This window comes from Semicossyphus pulcher, unplaced genomic scaffold, assembly GCF_022749685.1.
Source record: "Semicossyphus pulcher isolate SPU_LCO1_2020_fin unplaced genomic scaffold, fSemPul1.0.p SCAF_5, whole genome shotgun sequence".
Taxonomy (NCBI): Eukaryota; Metazoa; Chordata; class Actinopteri; order Labriformes; family Labridae; genus Semicossyphus; species Semicossyphus pulcher.
This window is the reverse complement of record NW_027211726.1, coordinates 11,452,877-11,472,875: the sequence shown is the minus strand read 5'-3', so window position 1 is coordinate 11,472,875 and position 19,999 is coordinate 11,452,877. Positions and strand designations below refer to the sequence as shown.

General features: G+C 40.9%; 2 protein-coding genes across 6 annotated transcripts in view; both read left to right on the top strand.

Annotated features, from left to right (window-relative positions):
- The window catches only part of celf3a (cugbp, Elav-like family member 3a), a 33,853-nt gene extending 32,930 nt beyond the window's left edge, over positions 1–923 (top strand). For all 5 annotated transcript variants that reach the window (XR_011309477.1, XM_069682137.1, XM_069682136.1 and 2 more), the window contains one exon: positions 103–923. The gene's annotated coding sequence lies outside the window, so the exon portion shown is untranslated. The remainder of the gene's footprint in view (positions 1–102) is intronic.
- A 1,966-nt stretch (positions 924–2,889) lies between these two features.
- Positions 2,890–16,039, top strand: cers2a (ceramide synthase 2a). The gene is made up of 11 exons (XM_069681763.1): positions 2,890–3,254; positions 8,087–8,260; positions 8,390–8,507; positions 8,738–8,856; positions 10,209–10,266; positions 10,538–10,588; positions 10,720–10,812; positions 11,576–11,704; positions 11,988–12,094; positions 14,090–14,243; positions 14,331–16,039. Exons 2-11 carry the CDS (start codon positions 8,088–8,090, stop codon positions 14,469–14,471), a joined length of 1,143 nt encoding a protein of 380 aa, XP_069537864.1. The 5' UTR covers positions 2,890–3,254; position 8,087; the 3' UTR covers positions 14,472–16,039.
- The last annotated feature ends 3,960 nt before the right edge of the window (positions 16,040–19,999 follow it).

Genomic DNA, 19,999 nt, shown 5'->3' with positions numbered 1-19,999 from the left:
GACACCACTCCACTTCCAAAGTCTTACGTGTGTGTTCCATCGCTGTGATTTGGTTTAAAATACTCTCTGCTCTTTTTTTTCTCTCTTCTTCTTCACCTCCAGGAAAAAACCTAAGAGTTCAATCAAGAAAAACCACTTGGGATGTCCCAGCCTTTTTTGGTTGTTTGACCAACCGTATAGCACAGGAGCAACACTTCACAAAAAGCAGTATCACGTGTATGCGCTTTGCAAAAAGCAACCACAACCGCAGTAATATCAGCAACAAAAACATCAACTGACTCAGCATCCGCAGTATCAGAAGTGCTCCAGATTTCCTATCATTCCACAGCTGGATTCATTTATATTATGTACATACTCTATTGTCGGCAACAAGATCTACATGTTAAGAAAAAGCATATCACTGATGTTATTCTACTGAACAGGGTTTTACTGTATAGTGTGATTTGTGGTCTATGGCGTCAACAGAGGGCCCGTGTGCACAGTCGGAGGCAAAAGAAAATACTATTCTGTATGATTACCATTGGTAATATTGTTATGTAGAGTTAGTTTTATTATTTATACGTAAATTAAAAACATGGGGTAATGAAACTGAAAGAGAAATGGATTTCCTCTCGCTGTACATACCTTGGTTTGAAAAGGACTTCACGAGTTAAGATTCTCTGCTGCCACTACTTTTCAAATTAACAAAGCGGAAGGAAGGGCTGGGAATTTTTCTATCTTGATTTTTTACGTTTAATTTATTTGGTAATCAATTTGATGAGGGGGGAGATGTGACAATTTCTTTTTTAATTTAAGAAGAAAAAAAAAGAGGATTCCTGTGGTCTTCAAGACAATGAAAACACTTATTATAGAGTTTTTAATTACATAAATGTACCTATGGAAGTAAAAAAAAAACATAATGTTTCTTTATTTATTCTCTACAATCGCTGTTTTAAAACATATGTCTTTAAAAGAAAATAAAGTACAATTTAGAAAAAAAAACAAGTCTCTTCTTTACTCTCTGCTTCTCATCGTGTGATGTAAGAAAACGTGTCATCGTTCCTCAGTGTCACGAATAAGAATGCAAACCACAAATGACACTTTCTTTGTTGCATTTGTTTGAACAGACAGGGAACAGACAAAGGCTGTCAGAGTTTGAGTGTTTGATCATAGATGTGCGTTCCAGGGGAGTTTGCTGCTCTCTATAGGCCTAAGGAAGTATTGAGAAAAGCTGAAAACATCTGGCCTCAACTCTTTCATGCATTCCAACCTGTATACCTAACTTACCAACACTCACATGGAGGGAATTACTGAAATATTTTAGTGTTTTTATTGGGGGCTGTTTGAACGAATTGTCTTTGATAGGTAGATTACATTTAAATACCTGTAATGTCCAATGTGCTTGAACACAATCATTGATAATCTCACCTCAGCAAACTCCCACCAAGACTTTTCGATGACACTGCATCTGTAAATATCCAGCTCATGTTTGAAGATGATGGAAAAGCTGAGGTGTGTGTAACCACAGCTGGGACTTGTCTGCATTTTCGGGTTGGTCTGATGCGTTCGAACACGCCACGGCCTTCCTTGGCATGCCTGGATGTATGCAGGGTGATTAATGCCACAAAAAGACAGCTGGAAGAGGAGAGGAACTCTCTTATGGGACCAAGTCATTATTCAGTTGTGCCTGTTACTGAAATTTGAGGAGGAAAACAGCAGCCAAACAATGGCTTCAGATTCTACCGTCAAACTTATGTTAGGGATCCAATGCAAAACTGTGAAAGGAAAGGTAAAAAAAAACAACAACAAAAAAATATATGTGTGAGTATGTATATGTGTGTGTATATATGCATACACACATATATATATGTATACACATTGGATATTTCTTAAAACCTGCCTCTTTGAGCGACAAAAACATAGAAAACAGAGTAGCTACAAAACAATGGTGATGCCTAAAAGTGGAGAAAACATGACTAAGTGGCCTCAGGATGTGCTTCAAGTGGAGAAAACAGTGTGCCCTTTGAAGTGCACTTTCAGTGGAGAACACAATAAAGTCCGATGTAGGGTGCCAGCAGCTAAGGATTCTGTGGTTCAGTGGACTTAAGGTTGCCCTTAAAAACTGTAGAGAAACATAAGCCAGTGTGCTATGTGTATCCATAAAAGATGCATATGGGGTGCATTTCCTGTTAGGGTGCCCAGTGAGTTGAAATAACATGATGCGGTGACAAAATAGGGTTCCTTTTAGCTGAAAAAGTGTGATGCAGTGGACCCAAGGTGTCCTCCAAGTGGACCAAACATAATGCAGTGCCACGGGGATCCATACAGTGGAGAAAATGTGAGTTACAGACAGCTTGATCCAGTGCACTAATGGATCTCTTCAGATAAAGAAAACTTGATAAAGAAGCTGTCAGTAGCCCTTCTACTGGAGGAAATGTGATGCACTGCTATATAGGCTGTAGTATGTAGCCTACTAAAAAACAAGCTGTACATGCCTCTTACTGTTTCAATGGTTAATAGTTCCCTGGGTAGTAATAACAGAAGTGTAGCAGTTATACTTTCAAGCTCAGTCGAAATAAAATAATTGTAATCTTAGCCAGGATTTGGAACTGTTTTACCATAAGCAGGTCATAATTTTATATGAGTTGGTGCCCCACTGCATGAAGCTGGTATATTTTTATTTAAAAATTAAAATAATACAATACTTACCCCTGAAATGTACTGGAGTGGAACTATGAAGTAGCTTAAAACGGATTTACTTAAATAAAGAACAAGCACTACAAACTTGTAGCCTGCCCGTGTTCACCCTCCCTCTGGTGGCACTAACCACGCCTCATACTGAGTCGAGGCTCACGTCACTTTAAATAGCCTGCTCCCCGCCCGGTCCACTTTTAACATACTACCATAATATCCACTACATCCGTCCAATTGAATTACCCGGCTACAGACCAGCAAGCCGAGGCCCGCTCCGATAACTTTGATCAAACGGAAAAGTAAAAAACGAAACATAATTCCCTCCCCTTAGGCATAGTTTTGAAGAGAAAGTACGACACAGTTTTTTTCTCTCCCGAGAATGTGGCAAACCCGAGGTTAACCAGAGAAAAGAGGCGGATTGCAACTCATTGAACGATCAACAAGTTGGATTGTGTTTGATGGGGAAAACTACACGAAAACTCTTCAGCTACGACAAGATCAGAGGACGAGCAGGAGTAGAGCCGCCGCGCATTTTGAGACTCCATTACCTGCCCGCATACATACAGTGAAAGTGAAGAGAGGTAAGTTACCGTTACATGATGCACGATGCATTCGCGTCAGTTAGCTGAATGTCAAGATTGTAAGAAACTTGTGTTCGGGCTCCGTTAGAGCCTCAAATGATAGACTTCACCTCAGGAACACACACTGGGCTTCTATTTTTAGACAAAAATGTAAGAGCCATCCTCCCAAGAGGATTTATGTGAAGTTTTAGCCGCGGGATAGTCTTAAAACTCGGCTGTCACGCTCCAACTGAAGCCCTTTCGGATTGAGCCGTTGAAAGACGTTAAAATGACTCGCACACATCAAAGTTTAGCGAGCTAACAGGCCTTTGCTTGCCCTGATGTCGGTGATGTTTACTTAGTAACACCGCGATAAGAGGAGGTCACGAAAACATTAAAGTCTAACCGTCAGAGGCGCCACTGATAAAAAACAGAAGTAGAAATCTAAAGGCAAACGGCCATTTATATCTCTTACGTGCAAATTATGAATGCGTAAAGAAAGTTTTCTAACGTAAACTAGAGATGTCGCCAGGGAAAGTTGCCCCTGCAGTCTTTAATGGCATTGTTCATTCAGAGTAACAAGTGTTTGAGGGCCTTTTTGTTATAGAAAATACAATATGGGTCAGTTAGTTATGCGTTTGGTAACTTGTTCAAAGCTCCATCTCACTGTCTGTTCCGCTATGTCCGGGAGACTCCCCGCTTGCGCCATGCACTCAGCCACTCCCTGTGTGAGTCTACGCAAACAGCGTAGAGAGCTGTGACAGTCACAAGCTGCAAAACTTTGAATGGTGACACCAATCCAGAAGTTACAAACAGTCAACGGCCTCTAGCTTTCTTCGACACCGACACTAAGGAACCAGGACTGTCTGACATTATATTAGATAAGCTTGAACTAGATATGAGAAAATATTTTGTCTCTCTGTGTCTTATTTACGTGCCTCAACATCACAAATGTGTATCCAAGGACTTTACAGTATGTACAACATCCGTCAGCCTCTGTACGTCAAGGTTTAAGTTAAGAACAAAATGCTTCACAAGTATTACTTATGTCTAATGGTGTGTCTTCAGGCCCGTGCCTCAGTCTTTAACGATTTGCAGGTGCCCTGGGGAGGTTACTTGGAAACAAACATTACTTATGTTTACCTTAATTGTTAATCATCTAAACACATTGTGTGCATGTCTGGGGCCCTTTGAAGCTGGCATTGTTTACAATGTGTATTTGCTCACAGTCTTATCTCCAACCCTTTTACTGGTTAATTTTTGCATTTATTTGCAAGGCCACATGTAGACAGTGGATTACTGTGAGATTATTGTCTTATCTATCTATCTATTATTAGAGGTAGATTTTTAGGAGAAAGGATGGGTCAGATGAGAGATGCTTTTTGAGCTTCCCCCATACTAAGAACTAAAAATCGAACATCTTGGCCTATGCTGTGGAGCATTTGACCTTTTAGTCCTTCTTCTATTAAATGTTTCTCTTTATGAGTTTACATAGTGGAGAAATCCTTTTTTCTAGGATGGATGTGGTAGATGTTATACTAGCAGAGTATACAAAAAGAAGGCAGCAATAAGGATATTAACTGTCTTTCTAGTACAGTACTTAGAAAAATATGAATTAGAATACAAAGTGGAGTAGAGGTCACTGGTCTTGGTATCTCTCCAAGAACAACATCAAACCACTGATGGCAGAGTGGCACTGTGCACTTTGGTCTTTCCAAAAACTGTCGTTGGAGATATGTCAGTGGCACTGGATTAAATGATTAAAAAGAGCCAACTTCAGAACAGATGGAGGATAGTACTACAAACAACTTAATAGAGTCTGCACATGCCTTTTGTTTTATGTTCAAGTAAAATAGCTCAAGTGGAGCCCAATATGTGCTTCTATAATTCAAAATCTAATTGATAAAACAATGTAGAAAGGTTTAAGCTAAGCTGTGTACACCACTCTACTGGTCTAGCACTTCATGTTAAGTAGTCCAACAAACAATAGCTTTGCTAACAAAACAAAACATAAGTTTACTTTAGCTCGCAGCAGTTGAACCTGCTTAATTAACCCTAACTGCCACATATAAGCATCTAAGTGCATTAGGATGTTTGTTGTGTTTAAGCTGTGAACACCTTACAACTGCTTTCGTCTATGCTGACGGTTTGGTAATGTATCTTATTCTCCTGGCGCATGCAATGAAATTTAGCCGTTTCAGGTTAAAAAAAAAAAAGACTTTCAGTAGTGGGATGTACACCTGAGAACTTTTGCAGCCCCGAGGCATGTTTCCAGTTTCCCCAGTTTAACAGAAAAACCTTGTGTGTGTTCACCTAAATCCTATAACTCACTCAAAGGCTGAACATTAAAAAGAGCTTATGTTACATTTCGGACATGAGAGGCAGCAGGTCGACTTAAATCCACACACTGGTTAACTTTAAAAGACAGGAGAGTTGATGTTTCACCACTGTTGTTTCAGGGTGAGGCGATCTCTCTTTTAAACTGCAACAAAGATCCTGTTTAAAGTGAACCTCCTCTGCTAACAAAGGCAGCCTGCAGGAGTTACTGTGCATTCATAGTAAGTCTATACCCGGTTAAAGTCCACACACGCAGTCCTTGTTAAAGGATCTCTTTCAGGAAATGCGTGACAGCCTACATTTCCGTCTTAAATGATTTGCGTCTTATTAAACTTTGACTGTCGAAGCAAAGGTGCAGCTGTGACACGAGGCAACATGATGATCAAAATCTGCTGATGTGACATTGTAAAACTCCACAGGTGACCTAGTATTCTTTAAAGAGGTAATTACAGCAGCAATGATCTCATCCTAGGTTGTTTGACTGCAGATCCTGTTGCTGTTTCTGCACTCTAATAACAAAGCAGTAGGAATGTCCTCTGGGAACAGGTATCTGATGTTGTTCCTTTTTAGTCAGTGCTTTACTTCAGTTCCTAATGTCCCTAAAAGACCTCGAAACTAGCCAGTAATCTGTGACCCTGTACTTAGACTCTGCTGTGCTTTGAGCTCAGTGATAACAGTTGCTAATGGGCACTAAACCCATAGGTCAACTAAGGCTGATGGGAATGTTAATAATTTTGTCATGAAACAAAGTATTGATCAAGGTTCAAAGAAGCGACAACAGCAATCCTTTGAAGACCACATATGTTTGTACCAAATATCGTGTGAAAAGTTGTAGAAATGTAAGAGACGGGCTTCTGTTTTGGTATCTTCAGGTCTCAGTGAAAGGTCATCAAACAGATGTAGACAGTCTATAACAGCACTCCCATTTACACACTTTGAACTGGCTTCCTGTGTGCGGAAGAATTGATTATAAAATACAGCTATTGGTTCATACAGCACTTCCTGTTTTAGGGCAAAAAAAATCTATGATCTGTCTTATGCAAAGCGCTTTGAGCTGCCTTGTTTTACACACATAACAGATCCAGATTTTTGCCATATGCAAATCTGGCCCTTTGAAGTTAAGAATGTATATAAAATCTGATCACACTCCCTGCTTATTTTGTTTAGCAGTTCAGTCCCTGTTTTTATCCAGGTTAAAGTTGAAATGACTCACTCTGTGTTACAAGAAATGTTGCTCAAGATATTATCAGCAAATTCCATGTAAATGATGCAATTTCCGTCTCATTCAGATGTTATAAAAAAAGAAAAGATTATTAAAGACCAGCTCCAGTCATGTTTTAAGACATATAAAATGCTCTGCTGTGTTTTTTCTTGTAAAAATCTTCCCAGAGCATCTCCTCCTTCTCCCTTATTACAAATTCCTGAATCTGCATAGTCCCCGCCCACTGTGCACATTTCCAACCGCCCCCTCCGTCGCAAAAACAAAACACATCTCTGCCATGGTTTAGCTGCAACTTATTGAAACGTAATCGCTTGAAATTTAGTAAATAGTAGTAGTAACGTTAAGGTTAGTAATCAGTAGTTAGTTTGCAAAAATTACAACGACGGTTACAGCTGGCTCGCGCATCGCCGATGTGGTTGCCATAGGTTACACATAATGATATGCATAGCGTCACCCTGTCCATTAACAGGATTGGCTCCTCAGGTTTGTGACGTCTCAAACCTGCCAATCTGAAAACGTGTTGTTCAGCCTGTCCTTGGTACACTGCAGTTTAAAAGCAGACAGGCCCAGCCATGGAGATGCCTGCTGATGTTGTCCCTGATATGTCTTGTAGCACATGAAGAACACCACATGGAGATGTTTACAAAGTTACACACTTGATTTTCACTGGAGGGGGTCTTTAATTTATGTAAGACAAATATAAACACTTAGGTATTATTGGTTATACAAACTTTTTTTCTGTAAAGTCCTGTTAATCTTAATAAGGCTCTTCTATCTGCCTTTTGCACTGTTTAATATGCGATAATGATTTTTTTTAAACAATGGTGTTGTCCGAAATATGTTTGCAATATAATATTTTCAATATATATACTATATTTACTGTGCGTTTTATTACAAAAAAAAAAGAACTCTACATCTGACACTGATGAGTAAGTATTATAGAAACAAATTGCAGTCCAGTTCAGAGCTGCAAATAAATTCTCACAGGTTTTTTGTGACATAACAAAATCCTCCCTTCGTCATCCCCCTTTTCATCTGGAACAGGAAGTGCCTAGATACGGTTTGCCTGTTGCAGATGCCCAGAGAGATTAATCACTCCAATCAATACTAATTTTCTCTCAGCCCTCTCCGTTTCCTCTCAGGATATTGTCACAGCTGAGTGGGTTTCTAAATTGATCTAATGGAAAATCTGAAATGGAGATCACAGAGCAGACCTTCTTTTTAGTACCTCTTAATTTCCTTTCAAATTACACAAAACCCACACAAATCCTTTTCTCTCTCTGTTTGTGTTCAGGATGTTGTCTCGGCTGAGTGAGATGATATGGGCGGACTGGATTTGGTTTCCTGAAGGCCACGGCTGGGCCGATCTAACAGACCATGACGACGTGGTCTTCCCTAAACCAAGGGACCTCTGGGCCACCGTACCCATCGCGCTGTGCTTCCTGGTCATCCGACAGATATTTGAGAGGTGAGTTGTCACTTTTTACGTATTTCTTGGTAATCCACCTCTCTAGCTGTCTGTCATGTTTCTTTCCTCGCAAATACAAAATGATTCGTAAACAATCTTTTCCATCCTTCTGTCATTTTCTCTTTCCAGGACGGTAGCGATTCCTCTTGCCTCCCTGCTGGGAGTGACTGACAAGCAGCGCGTTCGTGCTTCTCCAAATCCTGTCCTGGAGTCCCATTTCTGCAGCACATCAAAGCATCCCACACAGGTAACCATCCTGCATACTTTAGCAAACCAGCACTGCCTCATACATATTGTGTGTCCTCTGGCAACAGCAGAGCTTGAGCCTTATCATATGATGAACAGATGTTTGAGAACGATACCTCATAACTCAGTCCTACGTCTTATGTGACCAGTCAACTACTATCGTGTAATGACTCCAAAACATCAAAGCCGGCACTGACTCTTTCCTCCTTCCTTGTCCTGCTTTTGTTTCAGAGCTCCATAGAGAGTTTAAGTAAACAGACAGGCTGTTCAGTGCGACAGGTGCAGAGGTGGTTCAGGCGGCGGAGGAACCAGGACCGGCCGAGCAAGCTCACAAAGTTTCGGGAAGCGAGGTAGCTGCATAGCGACACAAAGACATCAGTTGCACCACAATTTACTGTTTTCTTTTATCCTCATATGTCTGTTTGAATCATACTATAGATATAAACAATGCTTTTTCCCACTCTTTGAATATTTTTTATAAGTTTCAGTTCAGCATTTGTAGAGGTTGTGATGTGCTTTTACAAATATCAGATTCATCAGGGTTTCACCAGCGAAGGGTTGGGACTCCTGAAAGGACTCGCAAAGTAGATTTCAGGGGTCATTAGAGGATAACAACATAGGAAAGCAGCAAAAAAAAAATCTGCAATGTGAAAGGTTGCCTTCAAGCCCAACTGTAAAAACCGGTGTTGTACAACGCCCCAAAACAGTGGTGGGTCAAACAAAGCCAGCAGATCATGAAACATGCTGTAAAGCTGGTACCCGTTTCCACCAGAGAAAATCAAACATGATTTAAATATACTGTATGCAAGGTGTTTCCTGGTACGCTGATTTCATCATTATGGTACTGGCTTTCAACACTGACACACCCACATAACGGGAGCAGGCATTTCTCAAGTGCTGTTGCAAAAGAATCTGCAGTAATAGGAGGAAACATACTGTACATTCATGCACAAAAAATGCTGAAAGTTGTAAAACGCATGGAGAGAAATCCAGGTGTTTCTCATCAGCTGTCACAGGGAGTTTTCCTCCTGGTGTTAGTTTATCTCTGTTAAATTCCAGTGGCTGTTTTTTAAAATGTTAGTCTGTTTAGCCTTGTGTTTGGAATTAATACATTAAAACTTTCAAGCACAGTGCCAAGTTTGCTGTTTTTTGACGCTTACTTAAAGCTCCTGTGGGGAGTTTTTTGCTGGTTGTAAAACAGACTGTAATTAATTCTGATGACTCTTTATGACCTACAAACCAGACCATCAGTGATAAGATTGATTACTTCTATATAGTTATTTTAAATGCCTGAAACAGCTGGCGGGGAGGTAGGGGTCAGATGATATGAGTAACTGCACGCTGCCTTTGTTTACATTTTCCAGGACAAAAATTTAAAGTGAGTGATACATATGACTGTTAAAGAAAGCAGGATAATAGTTTTTGTTAAAAAACACGACTTAAGTATGTATAGGGTCTAAATCAGCAAAGAGATAAGAGGTACGGCTTTGTCCACAGGGGGCGCCAAAATCAGCACAGGAGCTTTAAGCACAGATGGAATATGTCTTGTTTTTTTATCTTGTTTCGTCTTTTTAATTTTGCACATCCTTGTTATTTAAACCTGAAATCTTTGTGCCATTGCTTGAACAATGTTTGTGTTTTTGTGTTTATCTGTAATGCACCTAAAATCAGATTTCTGAGATGGCTGTGCGTTCTCTTACAGTTGGAGATTTACCTTTTACCTTCTTGCTTTCTTTGCTGGCCTGGCCGTCCTTATTGACGTGAGTATTTAGTCACAATCTAGTTGGCACTCATTATTTACTTACTATCGATCTTTTGGCGAATGTGTCACCCTTGGATGATCTGTTTGATAATTGCTACACATGCTTAACAAGAATAGGTAGGCAATGCAGTTGACGACATTGAGACTGTTGGATGCCAGACAAACATTGTTTTCCACTTTGATCTTGTTTGGTGTTTGTACAGGAAAGTGCTTGTGGTGATCCGTTGGACACTTAAATTCTCATTAATATTGAGTATCTCTTTTCTCAGAAACCATGGTTATATGATATGAAGCTGATGTGGGAGGACTTCCCGAAAATGGTAAGTCTGTTCTATAACCTGCAACAAAGACACCACTTAAACTTCCTTCTCTTTAAGTTTGCTAGTTCGATCATTTTTTCTTTAAATTACTGAGTAAAATATTATTCTGACATATTTTCTTCCTCCTCCAGCCGCTCCTGCCTTCTCAGTACTGGTACTACATGATCGAACTGGGCTTCTATCTCGCCCTGGTTTTTAGCGTAGCATCGGATGTCAAACGTAAGGTAAGTGATACAGCGCTCTCTCCTAAACTTTGTTATCTCTGAACTGTGAACCCCCTCAGAAACCATCCCATCGAGAGAGATCACTCACTGAAAATAATGAGAGAGATCACTTGTGTTGGCAGTCTATTTTGAGGGTTTTTAATATTGATTCCCCCTGTTAATACAATGCATAAAGCAAGGGCGTCTTGAGTGGAGCTGTCAGCATTCACAGGCCATTAAAGATGCACTCATGGCCTCCACTTCAGAGGAGTAAAGTCTAAACTAAGCCGTGTCTCCTGTCGGGGATGCTTCATCTGGATTTGCCCTGTGTATTAATGTTTGACCGGAGCTCTGTGGGGGGAATCACAGTGCGGAAGGAGCGGTGGACTGTTTTTTCCAACCGGTCTAATCGATGTGAAAGGTTGCCTTCAAGCCAAACTGCTTGGAACTTGTTTTATAACTCGCACAAGTACAAGGAGCTAAACCTTTAAAACCGAAACAATGGTTTCCTGGACTTTGTGTTGAAACCAGCCTCTCTTATGTGATTTCGTAACATTTTGTTGAGTTCCCTTTTTTTGACCCTGTATGTGGATTTAGTTTGATTCTATAACAGCAAAGCCATTTAATCTGCTGAGTGCGGAGAGAGTTAATCATTAGTGATACCAATCAGAAACACGCCGTCGATTAGTGACCAATCTTTACAGCTCGATCAATAAGTGACCAAACCCTTTCGGATTTTGTTTTGACACGACTTCTGTCCATCTCTTGTTTTGTTTCTCTGCAGGATTTCAAAGAGCAGATAGTTCACCACATAGCCACTATCGTCCTCATCAGTTTCTCCTGGGTGGTCAACTACATCCGGGGAGGGACTTTGATCATGTTAGTGCATGATGCCTCCGACTATCTGATGGAGGTATAACAGCATGTTATAAAAAATACTTTTTTTCCCCACACACAGGTTTTTGTTGCATTTAGCTTATCAGACGATGTATATTTTTAATTGATAAAAACAGGGAAGTAAAGTATAATCACATAAACCTGCTGCCCTTCCTGCTATCTTCATAACCTTTAGCATTTAGCTGAGTAAACTGATGTTAAAGTCAAAGCAGTGCACACCTCACGCAGCTCACTGTCTGCCCTCTAGAGGAGAAGACGTGAAATGCTTCAACTCTGATCTCTCTTGTCTTTCATTTCAGTCTGCCAAAATGTTCAACTACGCAGGTTGGAGGAAAACCTGCAACTTCATCTTCACCATGTTCGCTGCAGTTTTCATCGTCACCCGCCTCGTAATCCTCCCCTTCTGGTAAAGACTCAGATTCTTTAATCAGATTTACTGCAAGTGTTGTGAATCACTTAAATTACTGTGTCGGAAGTTGTGCAACTTTGGCGCACGTTGTTTTGGCTTGCTTTGCATGTACTTGGCAAAAACACAGTAGAACCTAAATGTTAAGTAAGGGATTATGTGTAGTGAGCAGGTTGTTATTGCGGAATGGAACCCTCTCCCTGAAGGGGTTCCTCCGTGATAACAACCTACTCACTACACATTATCCCGCTTATTACACAGCTATTTACTTACAAAATCAATGTATTAGAAATGATTTTATTCATATAAGAATGATTTCCGTTTAAAAATAGTCCCTTACACTCACAGTGAGAGCTGTGCCCATAGCAACGGCTGTAAACAGGATGGCAGGAATCAGCGCAACACCTGATGGAGGTTTCGTCACTTTCAGAGTCACATTTTCTTTTCCATTCACTGTCTTTAAACACCGCTGTATTCCAATCTGTGTTCTGTTTAATGTTAATGTTAGTGTTAATGTTTAAAGTTAGTCCTCCGGATTGTGTGATTAGAGCTGCATCCCTGGCAACGATCTGTTCTTCATAGCAACAGTCTGTTATTGAGAAATAACAGACCTCGGAATGCCGTAATTAACCAATCTGAATCAAGTATTTAACACAGCCGTGTAATAATGCAAGTTTTCATGTCTGTAAAACAGGCTCAGGTGGCAAACCTGAAATAGGAAAAGGAGGAGGTGATGAGATGAAGTCTGATGAGAAGTCCCATGAAAAGGCCAACAGTAATTAAATTAGGTGTCGTCTGGGACATAACGCAGCTTATTCTTCTGTGCCAAAAAAAGACATGACACACGTGGTTGAACTGGATAACATGTATCTTCTGAATAGTGTGTGGCCTGCAGTTTATTTTGAATCAGTCCCACAAACGCAGACCTCCCTATTCAGTCAAATTATTATTAATCCACGGCTGAAAATGGTTCCCAATAATAACCCTATTACCCTTGCTTGAGTAATGTTTGTTAGCCTCTTTTGTAATAATTCAACTAGATATTTGTAATCCTCTTTCTAAGTTTTTCCGTCTTTTGAAACAACCGGGCTTGGAGCTGTGTGGAATAGAGAGTTTAGGGAAGTCTGAGAGTACAGAGGGACAGAGCAACCTGTTGGATCTTGTCTTTTTATGGGGTTTGTGAAGCATCATGCTTTTTAACACAAAGTTATTTCTTCTACTGCTGTTAATGAAACATTCATGTTATGTGTCTATACACTGCAACATACCTCCAGTCCTTAAAGTTGCAGATACGATAAGAATAAGATAAGAATGAATTCATTTAAAGGGGGGGTATTATGCTAATTTCAAGCTTCATATTTCACTCTGTGATACCTGTGGAGTAGTTTAGCATAATTTACAGTTAAAAAACACTGGTGCTCTGTGCAGGCCCTCATACAGCCTCTGTCTGAAACGACTCCGTCAGCTCTGTCCCTTTAAGAAACCCCGCCCCTTCAAGTCCACTTTCCTCTGATTGGCCAGCTCTCCGAAGCCTGCTGGGGCCGCACTTTGTGACGTCACAAAGTGCAGCGTGTAGAAAAACAGTGTGAAACCTGGCGTTCACAGCAGCCTGCAGACTGAGCTGAGAAGCCTGGGGATTACTCCAACATACTTTTACCTACAGATTTTAAACTTCACCCACGTTTAGTCTGGACATCCAACATTGTAACATTAAATATATGTCTTAAAATGTGAAACAGTATTATACCCCCTCTTTAAGTAAATTAAAAGAGCAGTATTAGGTTGAAAGCTGCAATAAAATGCCATAATTTTGTAGTTGATTGATTAATTTTGCACAAATTTCATGACATTTGCCTAAAACTTGTGCAACAATGTACTGCAAATGCAACAACAGACACATTGTGTACAGTCCCGGCCCTTCTCAATGGCCTTTTGATGGCGAGTGTAGGTGGTTTCTGACTGGACTCTCTGTTCTGCCTTTGTCCTCTCGTCCAGGATCATATACACGACGTGGGTGTACCCCCTGACCCTCTACCCTCCTTTCTTCGGCTTCTACTTCTTCAACGGTCTGATGATCGTGCTGCAGATTCTGCACATCTTCTGGGCCGCGCTCATCCTGCGTATGGTCATCAAGTTCCTGCCGGGCAACGTATGCACCACCATTTTTTTTTGTGACAACGCTCTGACTTAAACTTTGAGATTATACTGATTTAATATCTTTTGTTTTACCTTACAGGATATTGTTGAGGACGAGCGGAGCGACAAAGAGGAGACCGAGTCGGAAGATGAAGGCGAGGATCAGAGGGGGAAATCTAAAAACGGCCACGTGCAGAACGGCCACACTCCCCTCAACAACAACCACCGTAAGACGGACTGATGGGACAGTGAGGAGCCGGAGAGGAGGCTGTGTGAGGGGAGTCACATGTGGCCTTCACCTGAAAGCCAAAGACCAGGGAGCGTGGCAGGTTGAAAGAGGCAGCAGGCAGCACACACACATACACACACACACTGATACCTATCCCGTCCTTTCTGAACACCCTGACAGTCCTATAAGGGTAACTTCACCTCGAGACTATGACTGCGATGGAGAACCACAATGATCTGCTTATCAACTGTAGCAGCAGAGCGGTTTTCCTGTTACTCATACTTTTATCCTCCTTCCTCCTCTTAGTCTGGTTTTGCTATTCACCCGGATTTTGTGCTGTTGACCAAGTCACCATGTGCCTAATCTGCCTGTTCGTAGCTTCAAGTTGTTACTGGAAACGTTTTAAAGACGCTGAGGTCAGGACGGGCCTTCCCCCTCCTGCACAGTCAGTTAAAACCCTTCTAAGTATTACTGCCCTAAAATCTGACTGATTCTTTGCTCTAAATAACCACACGGCTGCATTGTGAGGAGGTGAAGGAGGCAGTGTCTTCTCTACGGACCATAACCTGATTTATTCACTGAACTCGAGAGTTAATATGAAATTTTGCAAGTTGCAGCTGCCGTTTTGTCACTTTGATTCTTGCCGATGGTTTTGATAAAATATATTTGTTCCGGTAATGTAAAAAAAAATAATAATAAGGAGGTAAATAATATTTTTAACAGTGTGAAAGATGGTGCTACATCTGCCACGTGTTGTCCGAAATGTGCCTTTTGTGGAAGTTCGTCTTAAATGCTTTGGAAGCAGAGCGCACAGAAGATTTATGTTTATAAAGCATAAACAGATTTTTGTTTATGGCTGATATCTTTTTTTAGTTGTATGATTTTATTTTTTGCTTTATGTTTTATTTGTTTTCAGTCCAGTCGAAAACGTTTCAATTTGGGAGCAATTAGTTTGAGTGTAACCCAAATCAATCAGAGACTGTTTATGAATTCTTCATGGGCTGGAAGAGTCAATAGCTTTTCCATTCAGTGTTGTTTTTCCCATCCATCCAAAGATGCACTTTATGGTTTCCTCTATAGATCAGCATTGACACCACATCTCGTAAACAAGCTTAGTAATAGTGTTTGATTCACATTCAAACCTGATTTAGTTGAGAGAGGTTTAAATTTTGTTTAATATTTATTCTTATCATTTTTATCAACCCAAGATCTTCCTCTTTATCAGTGTTTTTGTTAAAAAAAAAAGAAAGTTTAATGAAATCTAAAGAGGTAAAAATGAAACGCCAAAGTACGGTTTACATTTTCTACTTACCTTTGTAATTTCAAGTGCCTTCATCATTTCAAGTGTTGGTCCCTTTGTCTTTATTTCTGTTGTCTTTGTGTCCCAACACATCCGACACTGTATGCACTGTAGCGCTCCAGGCTCTAAATTACCCGTCCGCTTATCTCACCACGACAAATGACCTGCAGCTCCCCCTGAAGAGCTTGGCTTCTACAGAAAGTGTTTTTATTTTGCGTTATGTGTTGCTGAGATGTAAAATCTTAATGACGATGATGATAAAGATAATTGTGGATAACGATTTTGTGTCTTTTACGGTTTTTTTTTCTTTTAATTGAATCTGAGATTATTATTTTAAAAAGATAAAAATGTTTATTTTCAGATGTTTTACATTCTTTTATTGAATTATAAGAAAAATGAAGCTCATTCAATTCCCTTAACTCTCATTAAGAGCTGAACGGGATATGAAAGGATTACATGGTAAAAGGCAACTACACCGATCAGCCATAACATTACGACCTTAATATTGTCTAGGTCCCCTTTTGCCACCAAATCAGCCCTGACCCGACGAGGCATGGACTCCACTAGACCTCTGAAGGTGTGCTGAGGTATCTGGCACCAAGACGTTAGCAGCAGATCCTTTAAGTCCTGTAAGCTGCGAGGTGGGGCCTCTATGGATCGGACTTGTTTGTCCTGCACATCCCACAGATGCTCGATTGGATTGAGCTCTGGGGAATTCGGAGGCCAAGTCATCACCTTAAACTTGTCGTGTTCCTCAAACCATTCCTGCAGAGTGGCAGGGCGCTTTATCCTGCTGAAAGAGGCCGCTGCCATTAGGGAATACCGTTTCCATGAAGGGGTGAACTTGGTCTGCAGAAATGTTTAGGTAGGTGGTTCAAGTCAAAGGAACATCCACATGAATACAGGACACAAGGTTTCCCAACAGAACATTGCCAAAAGAATCACACTGCTTCCGCCGGCCCGCCTTCTTCCCACAGTGCATCTTGGTACTATGCCTTCCCCAGTTAAGCAACGCCCGGCCATCCACATGATGTAAAAGAAAACGTACTTCATCAGACCGGGCCACGTTCTTCCATTGCTCCGTGGTCCAGTTCTGATGCTCACGTGCCCATTGTAGGCACTCTTAGTACCATACACAAACTGCGATGCACTGTGTGTTCTGACACCTTTCTATCAGAACCAGCAACATTTTCAGCAGGTTGAGCTACAGTAGCTCTTCTGCTGCATCAGCCTTCACTCCTTACGCACATCAGTGAGCCTTGGCCGCCCATGACCCTGTCGCTGGTTCACCGGTTTTCCTTCCTTGGACCACTTTTGGTAGGTCCTGACCACTGCAGACCGGGAACACCCCGCAAGAGCTGCAGTTGGAGATGCTCTGACCCAGTCGTCTAGCCATAACAATTTGGCCCTTGTCAAAATTGCTCCATTCTTACACTTGCCTACTTTTCCTTCTTTGAGGACAAAATGTCATAATGTTGGCTGATCGGTGTATATAATCAATTTGTCAGACATGCAATGGCTCTTGCTCCTTAACTGCAAAAGTATTCGTCACTGTGTAATCATTTTCTTATGTGATGATAGACCAAAAAGCTGGAGACTTATCTTCAAACAAAAAAGGATTATTGAAATGCATGCTCTTAAATGTTGCTTTTAAATGTCCCTTAAAGTAAAAGCTTTGTTATATTTGTCCTTACAGGCTCGAACCAGTATGTTTGCTAAACAAACATCCAGCTAAATTGTTTACATTACTTACATAAAATAACCTTTAATTATCATTTCTCGACTGAACTAACTAGTGTAAACTTATCTCATAAAGTCAAAGTATCATGGCCATTTGTGAAACAGGAACCCATGATACATCCTTTATTAATTCATGCATTAAATTATCATGAGTCATGGGTTAGAATAACATTACTGAAGTGTTTGTGGGTTGTACCTGTATTATAAAGTGTTAGCTTGTACTTTTCCTTAAACTTGTCGTGTTACTTTAAGAAATAACTTTTATATTGCATTTGATTGTACATATTCCCCTTGTCATTTTTAGTATAAGTACAGTTTGGATGTTGTGAAGCCCTAACAAATGACGATTGACTTAACGTATTTCAGGCGCTGACAAATGTGCCCCTCAATAGAAACACTGCCTTGGAGGTCTTCTGTCAGAGTGGAAGTGGAGCACATCCAGTCTGGCACGATGAGCACCATCCATCAGTGAATGGTTCCGCTGGTGTAGAGTAGACCTGAAGGCACCACGGAGCCATTACGCTATCAGATGGCACGGTGTGGTGCTGACACAGAGCTGCACCTGGCTGGCACACTTTTGGGCAGAGCGATGCCAAAAATGATTTTATAATTATCTCCGAGTGAAAAAGTTGTTTTTTATTCAGAGTGCCGATCATTTCATCCATCTTTAAAAGAATCCACTTCCTGTTTCTTCCTCTTTCCTCTGCCACTTTCCCTCACAGTGTTTTGGCCACAGAGTAAAAAGGCCTCTTGGCTAATTACATATGGAGTGGGATCACTTTACCTCTACACTGTTCTTGTCACTGCCAACCTCACTGTTACAATCTCCATTTTAAAGCGGCAGGGTCAATTTCCACCCTCTACAATTTGATTGCTAATGCATCTCCTGTTTCTCCTGCTCCAACGTCTGGGCTTTCCTACCCACCGCCTCACCCCCACTCCTCCTCATCCTCCTCCTCTTGTGACCAGTCCGCTTCCTCAAATCTTTACCTTCCTTTCTCATTACGTCTCCCCTCCTTCCTCCGCTGCCTTTTGTTGTGTAATGAATCACCCCATTGTCGCCTAAGGTGCTTGAGTTAATTGTGGCGCGAAGACGAGTTGGTGACAGCGATGAAGGTCTCTCTGACAGGACAACAAAAGCTGCTGGGTGTTTGATTCACATGTGAACTGTGTAGACCGTTATTCAATTCCTGCTTAAGTATTAATAAAGGCTTTACACGCCAGGGGGAGGTTGCAAGGTGCAAGGCGTGCGCATGTGTTTCTAGCATGTGCATGCATGTGTGTGTGTGTGTGCAGGAGTTAATTTGCTGGCTGCTCATTTTTCCCCGTGATGATCATGAGAAGAGGGGGGACAGTTAAGACTATTGTAACTGATGACTGTCTTACGTAACTTAGAGGAAGCTCAGAGGGAACCATGACCACGATGTCATGAAAGGTTTGGATGGGAGATGCAGAGAGTCTGCAGAAACAAACAGCTGGCTCACTGGTGGCCGCGCAGGATGGTGAGTTTGAATTAATATCTTAAAAACTAATAGTTAATGTTTCCTCATTCTTTTGCAGAGTCATTCTCTGTGATTAAATCTTCATTTGGTGACATCTAATTTGTCTCTTCCAAGAAGGCTTTGTGCTATATTCCTGTAATAAATAACCAGGTGGAAAATAACAGGATGTTATGGGTGCCTTGTCCAGTATAAATTCAGTAGAGTTGAAAGGACTAGGTGATTCATCTCATTGTGAATTGACAGAAAGTTATTCAGATGTTGTTTTGATAGATTATTAATACTTTAAGTCATTTCTTAAGCAACAATATTAAACATTTTTTGGTTCCCGCTTCTAAAAAATGAAGCATTCGCTCTGCTCAGTGTGTTGTAACTTTGGATGCTTCGAAACAACACACAAAACAAGCAGTTTAAATACAATACCTTGGCTTTCCAGTATACTGCGATGGTAATTTTAAGACCAATAATACGGCATATATGCGAAAAGTAAAGCCATTTCAGAGGGAGCTGTTTCAGCAAAGATAAATTGTCTCAAAGTATGTAACTTAAGTGAGTGTTGGTCAGGGTACAGACTAAAACATATGGCTGTTTACAGCCTACGCTTGTAGACCACTCTCTCTGCCCACTGCTTGTAGCTCAAGGCTACATTAGCTTTAGCTATTAGCATAACACACCTGAATCTCTTGACTCGACTGCCAAAGGCCAAGTTGCATTTTGGGTTATGAAGACCAGGGGTTCTCAAACTTTTTGGGGCCAGGGCCCCCTTACAGGGGAGAACATTTTCCAAGGACCCCCTCATAATCCCAACACTGATTAAGCATATGCTTACCAACATTTGCACTCTTAGATGCCAGTGGAACTATTTGTGTTCAGACCTGTTTCATAGTGATAAACAAAAAAACATTGAATTGAATCATGTTCATACCACTTATACTTTAAACAGAGGGTCATTTTATTCAAGTTGCTTGTGGCAGCATTTAGACTTTTCAAGTCATTGATCT

Bases quoted from the DNA above. Each gene is read 5' to 3' on its own strand.
- cers2a (XM_069681763.1), top strand. From the start codon at position 8,088: ATGTTGTCTCGGCTGAGTGAGATGATATGGGCGGACTGGATTTGGTTT. The intron at 11,705-11,987 runs GTATAACAGCAT...CTTTCATTTCAG, and splicing joins CCTCCGACTATCTGATGGAG to TCTGCCAAAATGTTCAACTA. The intron at 14,244-14,330 runs GTATGCACCACC...TTTACCTTACAG, and splicing joins TCAAGTTCCTGCCGGGCAAC to GATATTGTTGAGGACGAGCG.